The sequence below is a fragment of the Conger conger genome, chromosome 4 (genome assembly GCF_963514075.1).
Source record: "Conger conger chromosome 4, fConCon1.1, whole genome shotgun sequence".
Lineage (NCBI taxonomy): Eukaryota > Metazoa > Chordata > Actinopteri > Anguilliformes > Congridae > Conger > Conger conger.
In genome coordinates, this window is record NC_083763.1 from 36948753 (window position 1) to 36970049 (window position 21297).

At 45.3% G+C, this 21297-nt stretch overlaps 1 protein-coding gene across 5 annotated transcripts in view; it reads left to right on the top strand.

Moving 5' to 3' along the window:
• Window positions 1-21297, top strand: part of flt3 (fms related receptor tyrosine kinase 3) — a 146635-nt gene that overhangs the window by 13230 nt on the left and 112108 nt on the right. For 3 of the 5 annotated variants that reach the window (XM_061240732.1, XM_061240733.1, XM_061240734.1), the window contains exons 3-7: window positions 13742-13938; window positions 14205-14323; window positions 14526-14643; window positions 18833-18966; window positions 19343-19476. In XM_061240732.1, coding sequence (XP_061096716.1) covers window positions 13742-13938; window positions 14205-14323; window positions 14526-14643; window positions 18833-18966; window positions 19343-19476 — 702 coding nt within the window. Of the gene's footprint in view, window positions 1-13741; window positions 13939-14185; window positions 14324-14525; window positions 14644-18832; window positions 18967-19342; window positions 19477-21297 lie in introns of those variants that run through there. The other 2 variants (XM_061240735.1, XM_061240736.1) reach the window with 2 other exon arrangements.

The window sequence follows — 21297 nt, forward strand, 5'->3', positions numbered from 1 at the left end:
TTTTTGACAGCTGGACAACTTCCTCAGGTTTGACTGATAGATACAACTGTGTGTCATCAGCATAGCAGTGGAAGTTAATGCCATGTTTGCGAATAATTCATCCCAGGGGAAGCATATATATAGAGAAAAGCAAGGGCCCAAGCACAGATCCTTGTGGTACTCCGTATCTAACCCTGGATTGATAAGAGGAGTCATTGTTAAAGTGCACAAATTGATATCGATCTGATAGATATGATCTAAACCAAGAGCGAGCCTGTCCACGGAGGCCTATAAGATTTTCAAGTCTATCCAACAGGATCAGGTGATCAGCGGTGTCGAATGCTGCACTTACACCTAGAAGCACAGAGTATGCAGCCACTGTCAGAAGCGAGGAGTAGGTCATTGAGTACTTTGACCAGGGCTGTTTCAGTGCTTTGGAAGGGTCTAAATCCAGATTGAATAACTTCCAATATATGATTGGGGTGCAGAAATGAACAAAGTTACCTTCTCTAGTACTTTAGACAGGAACGGGAGGTTCGAAATGGGCCTGCAGTTGGACAAATCATTCACATCTAAGTTTGGCTTCTTAAGAAGTGGTTTGATGACTCCAAGTTTAAGAGTCTGTGGTATGTGTCCAGATGCTAAAGAAGCATTGACAATATGTAGGAGTGGTGCTACAATCACTGGTAGTAGCTCCTTCAAAAGCTTTCCAGGCATGGAGGAATACCTGCAATTTCGTGGAGCGCCATTTGCGCTCAAGTTGGCGTGAAGCTTGCTTGAGAGTATGAGTATGGTCGTTGTACCAAGGTGCTAATTTCTTATGGCCAACTTCTCTTTTCTTAAGAGGTGCGATAGTATCCAGGATTCTGCAAAGTATGTTATTTATGTTGTCAGTCAGCTGATCAATTGAGTTAATGCTAGTTGTGTATGCATTTTGGCTGGAGCCAAGGAAATCCCCACAGTGCACAAACGAGTCTGGGAGCTCATTAATAAAAGCATTTGCAGTCCTGGAGGAAAGCTTATGGCTAAAGTAGAAAGTAGGATCTGGTGACACATGAAAAACTTGTGAAATTTGAAAAGTAATTAAATAATTGTCTGATAAGACAGGATTATTAGGCATGACTGCTATGTTTGCTATTTCTGTGTCATAAGTTAAGACCAGATCGAGAGTATGGTTATGGGAATGTGTGGGCTGATGTATATTGTGGTGAGAATTTTAATTTATTCCTGTAAGAAACACTCAGAGAAAGAGACAGTAAATAAAATCCAATCTTCACTATGCACATAGGGTCCAAGTTGCATGCAAAAACAAGAACAAAGGTTATCTCCTTTGTCTGGATATATGTATGCGCAGAGCACAACAAATGTACGCCCCCTTTGATTAATATTCTCAATGTTCAATATTCAAAGACAATCCACCACTCTTCATACTACAGATGTTTATTCATATCTCCCCCCCTCGAGGTACTGTTTATGCAGATATATGTTCTCAGAACATTCCAGGACGATGTATACGCAGGGCCTGCAGTTTATCTTATCTTGTTTTAACTCCCTATCTCCAGGGGGAAGATAATCCCCATGGTAACCTCTGTGCTGAGGTCTTATGTTTTTGGTCCTGCAGGCTCACAGGCTCCCAAGACAAGATAATATAGAACACACAGTTTATGGCCGTAGCCTTGGAGGCTCACAGGGTTCAGAAGGAGAGAGACATCTCAGAAAATAATATTCATTAGCACAAAGCAAATTATGATACTTATGTATATCATTATGTATGATCTGGATCACTCAAGGATAAGCAATTAATAATAAAATAATCACATAAATTTATAAATTCAACAACAATATGTTGATCAAAGCCAATAGATTCAGTGATGGACAGGAATGCTGATCTGAGATGATCACCTTCACGATCCATGTGAATATTAAAATCCCCTGCAATTACAACTTTATCTGAATTAACAACAAGGCTGGAAAGGAAATCGGCAAACTCAAGTAAGAAACCACTGTATGGCCCTGGTGGCCTGTATGCAATTGCAAGGACAAAACTGACTGCTTTTTTGTCCGGATGTGCAAAACTGAGAACAAGCACTTAAAAAAAGTTAAAATCAAAGCCAGATTCCAAAGTAGGAGATTGGAATTATAACCGGGGGCAATATATTCATTTAGGGCAATATATTCATCAGTTTTAAGCCAAGTTTCAGTTAAACATAGGATTTCAATTTGATGATCGGTAATTAATTAATTTACAAGAGTTGCTTTAGGAGCTAGTGATATGATATTAATCAATCCCATTTTAGCTCAGTTTGGTTAGCCACATTATAATTAGAATGACAGGGTCTGATTTTTTTTAGATTAGCCATACAAACACCCTTGATGGGCTTTTTTGCAAGGCTTAATTTAGGTCGGGGCACAGACACTGTCTCAACAGTATGAAACCTGGGCAGCAGTTCTTGGGAACAAGCAGAAATCTGTGTAAGACAGAAGGTCTGCTGCCTGGCCTTGGCTCTGGTGTGTCAAGAAATTTAATTTCTGAGACTATACGATACATTTCTAGAAAGAAGAGCAGCACCGTCCCACGAAGGGTGAATACCATCTCTTCTCAAAAGACCAGGCCTCCCCCAAAAGGTATTCCAATTGTCTATGAAGCCAACACCATTTGCTGGGCACCAAACAGACAACCAGTGATTTAGTGATGTTAATCTGCTGTAGATTTCATCACCACGCCGAGAGAGGATCGGTCCAGAGCAAATAACTGACTTAGACATCCGTTTTGGCAGATCACACACCGATTGAAAATTATCTTTGGTGATCTCCGATTGCTTCAATCAGACATCATTAACGCCGACAAGAATAAAAATTTCCGAAAATTTTCGATTACCCTTAGCCAGCACTTTTGAATTTGCCTCGATGTCGGTCGCCCTAGCCCCAGGAATACATTGCACTATAGTCGCTGGTGTCGCTAAATTCACGTTTCTTAAAAGAGTCGCGAATTACCAGTTTTTTCAACAGGTTTCACAGCCGGTGCGTTGCTGAGGGGGGAGAACCTGTTGGAAACGTGAATGGGTTGTTGGTGCACTGGTGGCTTAAGTTTTCGACGACGTTCCTGAACTGTAATCCACCCGCCTTGCTGCATAAGGTCTGCCGGGGTGCTACCTGGAGACAGACTAACTTGTGCATCCGGAACCGAGAAGGATTCTATGAACTTTTCATTATCTCGAATTTCGTATAAGGTACGGATGCCAGTTTCCAATTCAACAATCTTCTCCGTCAGCCTAGCATTTAACCTACACTTATCACAGGTAAAGTTATCATTAACTGCGGAGAAGAAATAAGTAAACATATCGCACACAGAGCAGGAGACAGCCCAAGAAGGAGAGGAAAGGCCAGGGTGAGAGATGGACGATACCGGCGAACCGAAAACCGCCATTAGAATTCGTAAATAACTTACGTTTTATCTGCCTGTAATTATTCCGTGAGCTTGTGGATGATATAGGACGCGGTGGCAACTTGGAGCGCCTTATTGATGGTAGAGTAATCCAATGATTATTTTCAGAGTATAGTGTCAAAATAGTATGACAAAGATATTAAAATAATATAAATGAAACATGACATGCCAAAGAAGGCATTAAATGTGGTTGCATAATTCAGTTTGTAAATTTTGAATTCTATTTATAAGTTCCCACCAGTCATGATAAATGCCATATTTGAAAGTATTCCTGCAGTGTTTTATTAATAAAGAACACAATTTCCTCTAATAACGCAGTCAAGCAGTTGCTGCATGGAGTGAATAATTGATCGACCCTTAAGCAACCTCCTAAGGGATAGTTCGGGAAACATGCCTAGAAAAGGAAACGCACACTACATATGTTGGAATATAAAGCTAATGTCAATAACTATTATTTTTAAGTTCACAGAACTCTTTGTGCATGTTTATCAAGGGTGCCAATAATTCTGGAGCCCACTGTACATGCTATTTGCAATTCTTTTATTGTCTAGATAGCCTGAACCCTGTCGGCCTATCCTAGATGACCGGTTCAGTCAGCGCATAAATAAACCGGGCATGGCAAGTGAGAAGGGATTTAAAAAAATCTTTTTATGACAAATGGATGAGTGCAAAAAAAGGCAGCACATACCATTTATAGACTGCAATGACAGAAGGAAGACCATGTTTAAGGTATCATTCCATAACACATATTACATGGTTAATGTCACCTTTATTTATGGCTTTTTAAAGTTTTTTGTGCTCCCACCACCACCTAACTGTGAAATCTCAATAAATATTGCTTCAATCAATGTAAGGTGGCGAGCGGGGCGGAGAGCCAGGGGCGACCAAGGCTAGAACCCTAGACTAGTAGACAGAGATAGGGGTACACAGCCACGGGAAGACTTCTCCCGGAAAAGAAATAAACAGCACAAATCTTATAAGGGGGAAACAGAAATAGCCCAAAGACGGTTATGGGAAACAGTAAACATGAGACGGGTGCGTGGGGGTTGGACCCAAAATGCACGACTCAGAAACAATAGTAAGATAAAGTCCCGTTAGGGCTTTATTCGGGACGAGTCCCAGGAGCGTAGTCAATACAAACAAAGTCCATACACGAAGATCCAGCCAAACAAATACAAAACGAACAAAAAGCACGGTGCCGAGGGAAGAGGCAATCTCGTAGTCGGTAGGCGTGCGGGGAGGTCCGGTAGCAGGAGAGCAGTCAGCGGGGCAGATGAACAGGCGGACGGCAGGCAGAGGCGTAGTCGTGGGCGAAGCGGGAGTCGAAACCATGAAACAATCAGCGGGGCAAAAGTACATAAACGGTAGGCGGGGACGTAGTCGAAAAACAAAACGAAGGTCACAAAACAGAAATCAATGGTCGATGGTCAGTAACAGGCGTGGATCGTAACGTGTAATCAAGACAGTAAGTAATGCTCAAGAGTTGCGTGAAAAGACAGAGGCAGACAATTTCGCAGTGAACAGTTGCGCGACTGGGCTATAAATGCAGGTGTAGACAGGTGTAGACAATTAGTAAGAGCGTAGCAAGGAAATGGAAAACAGGTGCGATGGATGACAAGTTTAACAAGGAGATTAGTAATCGTTAGTAATAAACCTATCCTGCCCTAGCATTAGTAAATTAGTAAATGACATGCACGAGAAACGTAAGGTAACATGAACACATGATTAGTCTTGTTAGTTTCTACCCAATCCTGATCTAGCGTTAGTAGTTTTAGTAAATAGACAAATAGAACATTGGGGGAGTGAAGGACAGAACGAGAGAGAGAGAGAGAGAAAAAAAGGCGGAACGCAAGGTTTGCGGAAAAACATGTAAAAGTGTATGCATAACCACGACCAGTTAACGTAACAATAAACATACATCGAAACATAACACAAAGCGGAACTCAGACGATAATCACTCAACATAACCAGGTAATATAATCGGAACGAGACATAACTAAACATGACAAGAAAATAAATCGTAACGAAACATAACTAAACAACATGACGAACCTAGACAACATGATACATGATAAAACACTACGTGACTAAGACAACATGAATAAACATAAATCAACATAAAACATGGTGAGACAGACCTGAAACGTGACAGGACCCCCCCCTTAACGACCGACTCCTGGCGGTCCTTGGAATTTATCAGGGTGGTCACGATGGAAGTCTCTGATAAGCGATTTGTCCAGAATGAGACTGGGAGCGACCCAGGAACGCTCCTCAGGGCCATAGCCCTCCCAGTCAACCAAGTATTGCACCCCACGGCCCCTCTTACGAATGTTCAAGAGTTTCTTAACCGTGAATGCGGGGTGGTTGTCAATAATGCGGGGGGGAGGTGGTGGGGGATCCGGGGGACATATGGGGTGAGAGGATACGGGCTTAATACATGAAACATGGAATGTGGGGTGAATCTTAAGGGAAGCAGGGAGTGACAGTTTAACAGAGGAAGGATTGATGATTTTGTGGATCTTAAAGGGACCAATAAAGCGGGGTTGCAGTTTGTGGGAAGTGGCTTGGAGGGGAATGTCCTTAGTGGACAGCCAGACGGAGTCACCTGGTTTGTAGGCCGGGGCTGGAGTGCGGTGGCGATCAGCAAAATGCCGATTACGGTCTGCCGTGCTTAGCAGCGCGGCCTTGGCATCCCTCCAAACCTTGGCGCACCGTTTCATGTGGATGGCGAGGGAGGGAACAGCGATCTCGGCTTCTTGGTCAGGGAACAGTGGAGGTTGGTAGCCCAGGGAGACCTCAAAAGGTGATTTTCCGGTGGCAGCGCAGGGTAAGGTGTTGTGTGCGTATTCCACCCAGGTAAGCATCTTGCTCCACCCGGCTGGATTCTTTGCCGATACGCAGCGTAGAGCGGCCCCCAGATCCTGATTGGCCCTCTCCGTTTGGCCATTGGACTGAGGGTGGTAGCCCGAAGAGAGGCTAGCTGTGGCCCCGAGGGCCACGCAGAATGCCTTCCAAACTTGGGAGATTAATTGGGGGCCGCGGTCAGAAACGATGTCCGAGGGAAGTCCGTGAATGCGGAATACTTCTCTCACCAGAACCTCTGCGGTCTCTTGGGCGGTGGGCAATCCAGCCAGGGGGATGAAGTGTGCCGCTTTGCTGAATCGGTCCACCACAGTGAGGATGGTGGTGTTACCTTCGGAAGGGGGAAGTCCGGTAACAAAGTCCACGCCGATGTGGCTCCAGGGTCGGCTGGGCACAGGCAGAGGTTGGAGTAAGCCAGCAGGGGCTTGGTGGGAGGCCTTGCTTCTGGCACAGGTGGTACAGGCCTTGATGAAGCGTCTGGTGTCGGGGATCATGGTACTCCACCAGAATTTCCGCTTCAGCACCGCCAAGGTGCGGGTAAAGCCGGGATGGCAGGAAAGGAGGGATGAATGGGCCCATTGCAGCACCTGTGTCCGAGCGGCTGAGGGGACGTATAGGCGTAATCCGGGGTTGGACCTGGGATCGGGCTCTTCCCGTAGAGCCCTCTGGATTACCGCCTCGATCTTCCATGTGACGGATCCGATGGTGCAGGAGGTAGGAAGGATGTTTTCGGGGATCTCACGCTCAGAACAGGTGTTGAATTGACGGGACAGGGCATCGGGCTTAACGTTCTTCGAACCTGGACGGTAGGTGAGAGAGAAGTTGAACCTCCCGAAGAACAGCGCCCATCTTGCCTGTCGAGAATTCAGCCTTTTGGCTGTCTGGAGGTATGCCAGGTTCTTGTGGTCGGTCCAAACGATGAACGGCTTCTCGGCCCCCTCCAGCCAATGTCTCCACTCCTCCAGCGCCAGTTTGACTGCCAGCAGCTCACGGTTTCCAACGTCGTAGTTCCTCTCCGCCGGGGACAGCTTCTTGGAGAAGAAGGCGCAGGGGTGTAGTCGGTTGTCAGCGGCCGCCACCTGAGAGAGCACTGCTCCCACCCCTGTGTCGGAAGCGTCCGTCTCGACCACAAACTGGCGGGTGGGGTCGGGGTGTACCAGGATGGGAGCGGAAGCGAACAGTCTCTTGACCTTGGTGAAGGCCGTCTCAGCTTCGGGGCTCCACCGGAATGGCACCGCTGGGGACGTGAGCTTGGTTAGGGGAGAGACCACTTGACTATAGGAACGGATGAACCTACGGTAGAAATTGGCGAATCCCAAGAAGCGCTGGAGTTGCTTGCGTGAGGTGGGTGTGGGCCAGTCGGTGACCGCCAGAATCTTCTTGGGATCCGCCCTGATCTGTCCCCTCTCCAGGATAAACCCAAGGAACTCAACTGTGTCGGAGTGGAAGACGCACTTCTCTGCCTTGACAAACAATTTGTTCTCTAGAAGCCTTTGTAGAACTTGCCTGACGTGGTTTTCATGATCCTTGGCATTAGTGGAGTAGATCAAGATGTCATCCAGGTAGACAAACACATGGCGACCCAACAAGTCCCGAAGAACGTCATTCACCAGGGCCTGGAACACAGCAGGAGCATTGGTGAGGCCGAATGGCATGACCAGGTATTCAAAGTGTCCGAGAGAGGTATTGAAGGCGGTCTTCCATTCATCGCCCTCGCGGATCCGGACCAGGTGGTACGCGTTGCGAAGATCCAGCTTGGTGAAGATGGTGGCCTCGTGAAGTGGGTGGAACGCGGAGTCCATCAGGGGCAGAGGATACTTGTTCCTCACCGTGATGTTGTTCAGCTCCCTGTAGTCGATGCACGGGCGTAGGGAGCCATCCTTCTTCTGGACGAAGAAGAATCCCGCACCGACGGGAGAGGAAGAAGGGCGAATTAGTCCGTTAGCCAGGCAGTCACGGATGTATGTCTCCATAGCCTCCCTTTCAGGTCTGGAGACGTTGTAAAGGCGACTTGAGGGAAGTGACGAACCAGGAAGGAGCTCGATGGCGCAGTCGTAGGGTCGATGAGGCGGCAGAGACTGAGCTTGAATCTTGGAGAATACTGCGCCCAGGTCATGGTAAGGTGTGGGAACCCTTTCCAGGGAGGGCTTGGGAGTCTGTGGTGGAGCTGGTGCTCCCTCAGCTGGTGGTGGAGCGGAACGCAAGCAGGACAGATGACATCTAGAATCCCAGGCTTGAACTTGATTGGAACTCCAGTTGATCGTGGGGTTGTGTTTCTGGAGCCAGGGTAATCCCAAGATGAGTTGGTCATTGGGGGACTGGATGACGCGGAACTGGATCATCTCTCGATGGTTCCCAGAAATGACCAGTTGACAGGGAATGGTAATGTGCGTCATGCGGCAGAAAGTCCTTCCATCCAGCGACCGCGCATTCTCAGGGTGGGGTAGAGGGAGGGTGGGAATGTTCAGTTCGGACACCAACACTTCGTCGATGAGATTGGCGTCCGCTCCAGAATCCACCAACGCGTTAATCCGGGTTGTTCTGTCGGGAAGAATCAACAGCGTGGTGAGCGTGGGACGATGGTTCTCTCTGTCAACACCCTCATGCCTGTCGACTGCTCTCACCTCTACTGGTCGCCTGGTCCTGAAGGAGCACCGAGCCTGGGTGTGACCCGGCCTCCCACAGTAGAAACACGAACCGGTGGTTCTGCGGCGTGCTCGTTCCTCGGTCGAGACCCTGGTACCGGCCCGGGACAGGTCCATGGGTTCTGGTCCCTCCAACTGCTGCTCCTCACGTCGAGGACTTGGGCCCTGCCTGGGGTACGGGTTGCCGGGAAGGATCGGTCTCTCCGACCGGCGTTGTCTGGCGCGGTTGTCCAGGCGGATTGTGGTGCGCACGAGTTGGTCGAGCTGGGTGATGGGGTCCAGTCGCGCCAACTCGTCCTGGAGCGTCTCGCTCAGGCTGGCCAGGAAGAGATTCGCCAAGGCTGCATCGTTCCAACTAGTAGCTGCTGCGAGGGTGCGGAAGTCGATGGAGTGGTCTGCCGCGGTCTTCTGTCCCTGGCGCAGAGCAATCAGTCTCTGGGATGGCTCCTGGTCACTGGATGCGTGTTGGAACACCTTACGAATCTCGTCGGCGAAGGCTGGGTAACGGGGAGGGAAAGATCCCCCGGACCACACCGCCGTAGCCCAATCCAACGCCCTCCCCTTGAGTAGTCCCATCACATAGCCAATCCGACGGTCGTCGCTGTTGTAGGTCTGGGGCTGTTGTCTGAATACAAACTCGCACTGGAGTAGGAACGCCTTGCACCTCTCAGGTTCTCCACCGAACCTCTCCGGGGGGGGTTGTTGGGGCTCCCGGAATTGCCAGGCTCCCGAGGGGTTGACCGCCGGGGAAGTGGGTGGGTGGGTGGGTTCCTCCCGTGGTTGTGGCAGGACCGCAACGGCGAGCCTCCTCATCTCTGCACACAGTTCACGAATCTCTAGGTGAAGCTCGGAGATTCCTTGTGAATGCTGCCGGACGATGGCTCCTTGTTCCTGGAGGGCGTGGAACATGGCAGTTGAGTCAGCAGGGTCCATGGTGGCGAAATTGTTCTGAGACGGGTGCGTGGGGGTTGGACCCAAAATGCACGACTCAGAAACAATAGTAAGATAAAGTCCCGTTAGGGCTTTATTCGGGACGAGTCCCAGGAGCGTAGTCAATACAAACAAAGTCCATACACGAAGATCCAGCCAAACAAATACAAAACGAACAAAAAGCACGGTGCCGAGGGAAGAGGCAATCTCGTAGTCGGTAGGCGTGCGGGGAGGTCCGGTAGCAGGAGAGCAGTCAGCGGGGCAGATGAACAGGCGGACGGCAGGCAGAGGCGTAGTCGTGGGCGAAGCGGGAGTCGAAACCATGAAACAATCAGCGGGGCAAAAGTACATAAACGGTAGGCGGGGACGTAGTCGAAAAACAAAACGAAGGTCACAAAACAGAAATCAATGGTCGATGGTCAGTAACAGGCGTGGATCGTAACGTGTAATCAAGACAGTAAGTAATGCTCAAGAGTTGCGTGAAAAGACAGAGGCAGACAATTTCGCAGTGAACAGTTGCGCGACTGGGCTATAAATGCAGGTGTAGACAGGTGTAGACAATTAGTAAGAGCGTAGCAAGGAAATGGAAAACAGGTGCGATGGATGACAAGTTTAACAAGGAGATTAGTAATCGTTAGTAATAAACCTATCCTGCCCTAGCATTAGTAAATTAGTAAATGACATGCACGAGAAACGTAAGGTAACATGAACACATGATTAGTCTTGTTAGTTTCTACCCAATCCTGATCTAGCGTTAGTAGTTTTAGTAAATAGACAAATAGAACATTGGGGGAGTGAAGGACAGAACGAGAGAGAGAGAGAGAGAAAAAAAGGCGGAACGCAAGGTTTGCGGAAAAACATGTAAAAGTGTATGCATAACCACGACCAGTTAACGTAACAATAAACATACATCGAAACATAACACAAAGCGGAACTCAGACGATAATCACTCAACATAACCAGGTAATATAATCGGAACGAGACATAACTAAACATGACAAGAAAATAAATCGTAACGAAACATAACTAAACAACATGACGAACCTAGACAACATGATACATGATAAAACACTACGTGACTAAGACAACATGAATAAACATAAATCAACATAAAACATGGTGAGACAGACCTGAAACGTGACAAAACAACCCTTAACAAACAGGGCAAACCAATCACTCAGGATATGTGCCAATAGCTGGGCACAAATGGTCACAGACCAAGAAACAAAAATAAAATACAACCTGGCAAGAAAAAGACCAGGAACGAAAATAAAAACCTCGAGACGCAGCTCGGGACAAAACGCAAACCAAAATACATGTACCGGGGACACCGTCCCTCTACCGCTGACTCACACAAGTCCAAAGAAAAACAAAACCCTTGAGGAAGGCGACAGCACATAAACACTCTCAGCTGAACGCCTTCCTTACCTTTTCTCATAAATTCTTTTTTTTGCGAATAAACCACCAGCACCGAACCTGACTCGTAATAGTGCAGAGTCTACCAGGTGCTTTTACCGGCTTTGTGTCAAGGGCGTACGGTTGAACACAAAAGCACTGAAAGATAGTACCCGCTGGTCTTATATACTCTCAGGAAGGTAATTCCCCTGGTGCTAACAAGGAACAGGTGGAACCAATGATCCTTGGCCCTCTCGTGGCAACAGCGGGAATAACCTCCCACCATGACAATCAATAAAGTTTCCTTACATAATCTAGTTGACAGTTAGCCAAGTTCCCTGCCAAGATAACTATCGAAACCTACTTGAAATACTTGGAAATTACCTGAAATACTGCAGACAATATTATATTTAAAGTTGATGCACTAACCTCAAAAATATTCACAGGATCTGTTCACAAGCAACTTTTTATGGGGTGCTACATAGTGCAACTAAAAGGCAATAAATACAATTGTTTGTAACCAAGTTGCCTGAAAAACACTGGTCTTAGTCTTGACCCTTAACTGTAAACCTGAACTCTAAACCCAATTCCTTAACCTGAGCCCTGAACCTTAGTCCTAAATCCTGCTCAACCTTATCTTCTCATAGATTTGTTCCAATACCAGTATCAGAAATACCTCCAATACAGCCTAAATTTTGGATTGGGTATCGGTGAGTACACAAGTCTATGCACCGATCCGATACCACATAATTTATCATGTGAAGATAGGTCATTTGCACTACTCAGGCAAACAACAACACGTGCGGTGCTAGCGGAGAGAGTAAATGGCCATGTGCATAGTATGCTTGGCTTTAGTTCGAAGGGTGGTGCCAGTGTTTCCAATTTCAACTCCAGCAATCTTATAAAGAGCACGATGACTTCTCCAAGGAAATGGGGAACTGAGTTGTAAATGTTTACAAAAAATTGATAACCGATAACCAATATTTTTTTCCTGAAGCTGAAATGGTAAGCTCAGTTTACAATGAACGCACATTCACCACCAGGCATATTACTTTTGTTCAGACTAGCAACCGACAAGCTACAGTAGTTATTAGCAAGCAATCAGGTCATTTCATGTGGTTTAAAATGCAAGCACCAAAGGGAATTGAATGCTACAGTATTATATTCATCAAATTGCTGTTGCTGTAGCTGTTGGTTGACTTGTGGCTTATTGTAACATTATGTCATTTCTTAAGGTTCACAGAAGATCCATGTTTATTCATTGAATTCAAACTGCCGGCAAACTGAACATAGCTTCCCACTATAGCCGACTGTATCTACATAAAATAAACAAAGGAATAGATCATTGGACAAATGCTGCACGCGATATTACAATATACGGCTTACATTCTAAACTAGCAGTCGACAAGCTACAGTAATAGCCTACTAGCAAGCAATCTGCAGCCATTTCAGAGGGTTAAGAATGCAAACACCACAGTACTATAGTTATCAAATCATTTTGGTGTGTTTTAAATTTGTAGCTGTTTGTTCACTTATGGCTTATTGTATGGCATTTCTTCATCCTTCTTTATTCGTTGATACGCAAATTCAAACTACCGGCAAACTGAACATTGCTTTCTACTATCAGTATCTATATGAAAATAATTAAAGCAATACGTTATCATTAGGCTATTTACCCATCGGATAATACAAGCGAAAACTGCCTGCTTTAAGCGAAAGATTTACCACGTTAATGTCAACACCATGAACGCCTGTGGTGAAATAGACCAAGTGTTATATTATATCAGGCAAATATTGCGTAACCACAACATTTTGAGTGGACAACAACCCTCTGTGTAACAAAGTTCTTAACAGCAGAATATTTACAGATTTCATACCAATCAAGTCTATCAGTCAGAAGCCATTGGGAAAAGGGATGAAAACATGAAGAATTATAATTTTAACTGATGCATTTTAAAAAATGACATACGATTGACCAGCATGGATGGATGTAAACTACAGTGATTTAAGGATACACTGCACAATGTAAATGCAAATCTTTAATTTGGAAATTAGGCTATGATCTGACTTACAATGTTGACATTTAACTATACTATTAAGATGGCCCACTAAAATAGAGTTTGAAAATTTTAATTTGCAATGAAATTTGTCAGTCATACACAGTTAAATGTAAAAAGGGATGGTAACCGTTTACAAAAACTGATGATTTTTCACATCCCTAATATTATATTAATTTATTAATTTTTTAACGCACAGATATTGGATCAGTACTCGGTATCGGCCGATACACAAGTTCAGGTATCGGACTCGGTATAGAAAAAATGGTGTCGGAACTACTCAGATCTGCAGCTCTTCTGAAATGGAAAAAAGATTTGTGCCTGCATTGCTTATATGCCTAGGTGATAGATTGGTTGGTTGGTTGGTTGTTAATTGGCTGTTGACTGTTGACTTTGAGTTTCTTTCACCTGGATGTGATTTTATTTAGAGCCACTGCAGCAATTGGGACACAAAGAAGATTCCATGCTGGCTATTTGAGTGGAATGTGCAGAGCCCAAATATTAGCCAAGTGAAGATCCAACCACACGAAACAGCCACGATCAGTGTTGAACACTTCCCATCTCCACAGACTTGCTCCTGGAACTACAGCACAAATAGCTCTACCTACTCTGAGAAGGACACAGAGTGAGTATGTGTGTGTGTGTGTGTGTGTGTGTGTGTGTGTGTGTGTGTGAGTGTGTGTGTGTGAGGGAATTAAATTAATAATTGCCCATTATCTTGTCTGCTGCATCTATGCTTTGTTTATGTTCAATTTTTAGAAAAGTTATTTGTTATTATATGTTCTTCATAATTTATAAGTTAAATCCATGGCTAAATCAGTTTAAAATGCACATACCAGTGAATGAAAACAGTGTTAAATCAGTATTTGCAGTTCCCTGTTCTATCCACAGGGGGATCTACACTGTACATATTTCCCAGGTCACTGAGAGGGATTCTGGGAATTTTTCCCTGTGCTGTGAGTCTGGCAACCAGCGCATCTGTGTGGCTTTTTCAGTGACAGTTGAGTCCCGTGAGTGACCACACCTTGTTATCTGAGTTTTCATTTCAACTCCAGGCACCCCCACCAAATATTCTCTGACTTGTTTTCCTTCTTTGACTTGGAGCTAGACTGGCTCATTCAACCCATTTCCTACTGTAAATTCAGAACCAGATTTACATGGACAGTGAAATGCAGATGTTTACAATTAGTTTTCCTCTGAATTTGTCACCAGGACCATCCACGCCACAGCTGAAAATTTTGCCTGGAGGAAAAGGACGTTCCAGTACTTATGAGTGTAGCTCAATGGGTTTCCCCAAACCAACAATCAGCTGGACCCCTAAAACCTCCAGGTAAATACACACAGCAGTCCAGTGCAGTAGAAGATGCCCTAATCATGGAGCTGTCTCCAAATTCTGTAAACTATTACTATTGGGGATGATTTAAAAAAAGGAAAAAATGAAATAAGCATCATCAAGGGATATATAGTACGCCCTCCACAGTGTGCACTGAAACTGAAATTTGATTCATCTGATTCACCTGAATGCACACATCAAATTCCACCCAGAGATTACGTTGAAACAACAACCATGTTCTACAACAGTCATCTCAGTCTCCAGATTTAAATCTCTGAACTGAAAAGGTTGGTATCCCAAAGATATGACTGATTCTGAAAAGTTATGCTTGGAGAGGTCCCTCCAAATTTACATTACCTTTACATTTTAGTCATTTGGCAGACGCTTTTAATCCAAAGCGATTTACAAGTGCATAGGTTCTTCCACAAGTCAAAGCATCACATCCATAACTAGGAAAATACATAGGAAGTGCTGTTCTAAACATAGAGTCATCATAATTTTTTTTTTTGGGGGAGGTTAGACAAGAGGGATAGAGATATCAGAAAAGGGGGCGGGGGAAATCAGGAGGGAGGGCTAAGGTAGAGTTTGAAAAGGTGTGTTTTTAGTCTGCGTCGAAATAGGGGGAGGGATTCTGCTGTCCTGACAGTGGTAGGCAAGTCATTCCACCACTGAGGAACCAGAACGGAAAACAGGCGTGAACGTGCAGCTCCACCGCCAGGTGCTCGTAGTGAGGGAACCATAAGGCGACCAGAGCTGGCAGACCGGAGTGGTCTAGCTGGGGAGTAGGGAGTGATCAAGGATTGTATGTAGGGTGGGGCAGTCCCTTTAGCAGCCTGATATGTCAACACTAGGGCCTTGCGGCAATAGGAAGCCAGTGGAGGCCAATGAGAAGTGGGGTGACATGAGCCGACCTGGGCTGACTGGTGATCAGGCAGGCTGCAGCATTCTGGACCAGCTGGAGGGGCTTGATGGCACACGCTGGGAGACCAGCTAGGAGGGAGTTGCAGTAATCTAGGCGGGAAATTATGAGCGCCTGGACTAGGAGCTGGGTGGCTTTCTCCCTCAGGATATGACGGATACGGTGTATATTGTACAGAAAGAACCTGCAGGTTCTGGCAGTGGAGGATACTTGTGGAGCCAGGTGAGGCAGTTATCAAGAGTTACCCCAAGATTCTTTGCCGTACGGGAGGAGGAAACTACAAAATCCTCAACAGTCAGTGAGAGGTCGATTGACGGAGAGGACTTAGCAGGGATGTAGAGAAGCTCAGTTTTGGCAAGGTTAAGCTTCAGGTGGTGGGAAGTCATCCATGCAGAGATATCAGCCAAGCAGGCAGAGATCTGTGTGGTGACCTGGGTATCGGGGGGGGAAGGAAATAAAGAGTTGGGTATCATCGGCGTAAGAGTGATAAGAAAAGCCATGGGAAGAGATAACAGAACTAAGAGACATGGTGTATAGCGAGAAGAGGAGAGGCCCAAGAACTGAGCCCTGCGGGACTCCAGTTTGTAGGGGGTGAGGGTCAGAGACTGAGCCCCTCCAAGTCACCTGGTAGGAGCGACCAGAGAGGTAGGAGGAAAACCAAGCGAGTGCAGATCCTGTGACACCCATCCCAGTTAGCGATGAGAGAAAAATCTCATGGTTGACTGTATCGAAGGCGGCCGACAGGTCGAGGAAGATGAGGACAGAGGAGAGGGATTTGGCTTTAGCAGAGTCGAGTGCCTCAGTGACTGCGAGCAGGGAGGTCTCAGTGGAGTGGCCACTCTTGAAGCCGGACTGGTTGGGGTCATGGAGATTGTTGTGAAGAAGATAAGTGGACAGTTGGGAGCAGACCGCCCGTTCCAGAGTCTTGGCGAGAAAGGGAAGAAGAGAGACAGGCCGGTAGTTGCTCAGAGCAGAGGGGTCAAGAGTAGGGTTTTTTGAGCAGAGGAGTGACACTGGCCCTCTTCAGGGAAGAGGGCATGGTGCCGGAAGAGAGGGAGGTGTTGATTAGAGGGGAGAGAAAAGGGAGAATGTCATTAGATATAGATTGTAGAAGGGGAGAGGGGATGGGGTCAAGAGGACAGGTGGTCGGGCGGTGGGATGTAAGGAGTTTCAATGTGTCGGAGTCAGAGAGGGGAGAAAAGGAGGTTAGGGAGTTGGGGAAGGTAGGAGGGTCAGCAGGGGGAGAGGGTTTGGAGAAGAAATTACGAATGGCATCAACCTTCTTTTCAAAGAAGGAGACAAAGTCATCAGGTGTGAGTGATGAGGGAGGGGGGGCCAGAAGAGAGGAGAAAGTTGAAAACAGTTTGCGGGGATTAGAGATTAATTTTCGAGTGAAAGAAGGAAGATTTAGCTAGAGAGACAGAGGAGTGAAAAGATGATAGGAGGACATGGAAGGAAACTGGGGAGACAGGACCTTTTCCATTTTCTCTCCGCTGCCCGCAGTTCGGTTCGGACAGCTTGTAGAGCATCAGAAAGCCAAGGACTGGGGGGGGAGGCCCAAGCTAATTTGGTGGTGAGGGGACACAGAGAGTCAAAGGAAGATGAGAGGGAGGACATGAGGGTTGTAGCAGCATCATCGGGAGACATTTGAGAGAAAGACTCCGCGGATGGTAGGGAGGAGAGGATTGTAGATGAGAGGGTGGAGGTAGACAGGCGGCGTAGGTTCCGCCGACAGGTGACAGTGGATGGTGGGAGAGATGGATGGGTGTTACAGGAGAGTGGAAGAGAAAAAGAGATGAAGGAGTGGTCAGATATATGGAGTGGTGTTACAGAGAGTTTGGTTGTTGTGCAGCTCCTTGAGGAGGAGGTCAAGAAGGTTGCCTGCTTTGTGGGTGGGAGGGGAAAGTGTGAGGGTAAGGTCAAAAGAAGAAAGGGAGAGAAAAGTAGACTGGGTTGACTCTGAGTTGAGATTGAAGCCACCCAGGAGGATGAGGGGAGTGTCATTGACTGGTGAGGAGCTAAGGAGGATGTCCATCTCATCCAAGAAGCTCCCCAGAGGACCCGGGGGGGCGATAAACAACAATAATAAACAGTTTGCGCGGCAAAGTAACAGAAACCGCATGAAATAGAGGAGAAGGCAAAGGATGAGGAGAAGACACTAGATCTCCATGAGGATGAGATTAGGAGACCTGTGCCACCACCTCTGCCAGAGGTTCTGGGTGTGTGGGAAAAAGAGAAGGCGGAGGAAAGGGCAGCTGGGGTGGCTGTGTTCTCTGGTGAGAGCCACGTTTCGGTTAAAGCAAGGAAGTGAAGGTTGAGGTGGGAGGCATAGGCTGACATGAAGTCTGCTTTCTGGATGGCGGACTGGCAGTTCTAGAGGCCACCAGCCACACAGAGATCAATACCAGCGGATCTGGGAGGGAAGATGAGGTTTGAGATATTCTGCCCATGTTGGCGGGAAGTGAACCTCCTACCTGACTGGGACCTGGGGAGTGGAGAGAGGACAGGGATGGGAAGGAAACACATGGAGGGAACTAGGGAGGACAAGAGAAATCCTACACAGTGAAATGAGGGCAAATGTGTTCTCTAACCTTATCACAAATGATAAGAAAAGACTCATGGCTGTCATCTTTGCTAGGGGTGTTTGCACAAAGTATTAAACCACGGGTGCCAATAATTGTGCTTTACTTTGTAATCGCAGACATGAACTTCACAGAGGAAGTAAACAATAAACAATAACTTCCGAGCTCATCGGTTAAGGCTCTCTAACATGAACAATCACAATGTGTGAATTATGTATCCATTGTACTATGCAGTTCCACTGTGTTTGCCCACATAATGGAATTATTATTTGTGTTTTCACTCGTGCGGTTAAGCTGTTCTAAAAAGATTCAGATTGAGATCAGTTTCCGATAGTTTGTGATTCCTTGTTTGTTGGTTTATTTACGTACTGTGGTTCTGTGGTCTGATGAGACCGAAATTGAGTGTTTTGGTCAGATATAGCATCAACATGTTTACTCTTAAAAATATACTTTTAATACAATAATGAACTTGTTTCGGAATTTGGAACTGGAAATATGGTACCCTTTAATATACTGCTTGACCGTTTGGTAGAGCATATCATATGTTTTCCATGACTCTTTAATGGGTGGGAACATTAAAGGGTTAGAAAAAATAATGAAAGAAAAATAGCAAAAAGCACTGTTAATCTTTAAGTTGGCCCAAGTGTCTCTGAACAGCATAATGTGTCTCTTTCCCTATGTACAGCAGGCCCATACCATTGTCTACTCAGGGGAGCACAGCTGTGAGCATGGTGTCAAGCTTCGAACTCTACAACAAGACTGTTCTATGCTGTGCTGAAAACAGTCTGGGCAAGGAGTGTTCCAGACTGTACAATTATGGTAACTAATGTGAGACCTGTGGTACTGTGAACTGTGTAATGTCAGAGCTGGTACAGTGTCTGCGGTTGGGTGGGGTAACTACTGGTCAAGCCAGTGCAGAGTATGTGGCAGGGAATGGTGTATAATGTCAGAACTGGTACAGGGTCTGTTAGGGCTATGTGTGCTATCTCAGAGATGGTCCAGGGTCTGGAGGGTTGTCACTGGCTGTGCTGGTTAACATGTCGAAAGAAGAGTGGTGGGTTGCTGCCTGGGTATTTCATGCCTACAAACCCAGCAGTTATGCACACTGAGCTGTTATGTAATTAAAGTTTACATTTATTTGAATTTTATTTGAGTTTTAATGTGAATTTGAATTTGAGTGTCCTGTATGTTTTAGACCTATGGCTTCCAGACTCCACTGAAGTTTCTGTGGTTGCACTGACCCCAGGTCAGCCTCTGCTATTACGCTGCAGTGATAAAGAACCCTACACCACTGGATTACGCTGGTTGCCTAAGAAAGATGGCCTCCAGGTATTCGCTCTCTATTTCTCAAGTTCATGTTGAAAAGGGCTTTGTTGGCATGGCAAATATATTTTTTATGTTGCAAAAGTAAAAGACAACAACATCTAGGGATCTTCTGAAAACATTCTGAAAACCATTGAGAGGATCTGTCAGTTATATTCACTTGTATTTGTATGTACTTTTAAATTCACTGCATTTCAATTTTTAAAAAAAGGCTTTATTTTTTGAGAATTGCCTATTTTGACTATGTCACATTTTATTATATATATAAGTTTATGAAAATATATCAAAGACAGGGGAGTCTGGAGACATTTTACTGTGTACTTTCAGTCAGAACTGTTGTGAAAGTTAGAATCTTTATTAACAATCCTAGGCAATGCAGTTATATTTGGCGGAATGGCTCTGTTCTGGAAGACCTCCACACAAGCTTACATGAATAAGTCAGGTCATAACCATGAACCAACCCACAAACAACCATACACAAACACACTGTTAGTAAGAAGGACACTAGATGTGATGACTGCAAGGTGGCACAGCGCAAAACCACTTTCGGTCAGTCATCTTTCTCAGTAAAAGGGATAAATCTTTGGAATGCCCTACCAAATTAAATAAAAAGACAAGCTGAGCTGAAAATGTTTAATGGAGAGGTCAAACAGTGGCTGAAACAAAGCCAAACATGCAATCACTGATCAAAGAGGAAAAGACATACATAAACTGATGAACATACTCATAAAGATTACAAGTACGCATGCACACGGACACATACACACTTATAAACATACATACATACATACATACACATAGTATATCGCCATGAATCAGTGAACACACATATGTGTGATATAATTGTTAATGTGATGTAATTATTGTATGATGTAACTGTTGATTGTGTAATTGCTGTAACATTTGTATTGAGCCTCTTATTTTTAGAAAAGCCTAACCAGGGACAGGGGTTGCAAATTAGCCTTGGCTAGAAACCCTACATGCAACACATCTGTTTCATGGTGTTGGAACCTGTTATAATGTGCTCTGCATTGTCCCTGTCAAATAGACCATTAAATAAAAAAATAAAAAATATGTGATTGACATTCGGCTACTGGAAGAAGCCAGTCACATCCAGTTGGCTTGAGGCCATTCTACCATTATATGGGTCAGTAGCTATGTACCAAGCCATGCTTCTATACTGAAAACCAATTGCTATTGAATGGAGAAAATTTTCCATGAATGTCCGCCCACGGTTTCTTCAAGAACATTCATCAAGTTATAAACATTGTATTGTTACTGTACTGTAAGGATAAAAGGGGAGTTACATGCGGTAGCTATGCAATTGATATATTTTATTATTATGAGATAGAGCAATTGCATATTCGCATATGGTCATATACTAGATGTTCTGACAAAATTAGCTTTGTTTTAAATTAATTAAGGGGAACGTTACAAGTTTTATACAAACGCATTCCCATTAACATCAAGAACAGATATAAGAAAGAAAAATGAAGGGGCTTTCATGGTTTGGGGTAGTAGCTGACTAATGTAATGGGCTTTTCACACCTCCGTGTCATAGCCTATGTCTGTGGTTACTGGTTCAGAATAGGCAAGCTGCTTTTTGTATTGTGTATGAATGAAAGTGCGGTTCCTGTTTCAAAGTGTGGTTTCAAAAGTTTCAAAGTCCCTGTTCCTGCAGACATAAATGTGTGGAGAAGGGTATATCACGTGTAACATTATCTTAGCAACAATGGAAGGCAAAAAGGTTAAGGAAGGACCATACAGGTAATTATTATTAATGATAATAATAATATTAAGTAAGCTTTATAAATGATAAGTTAATAG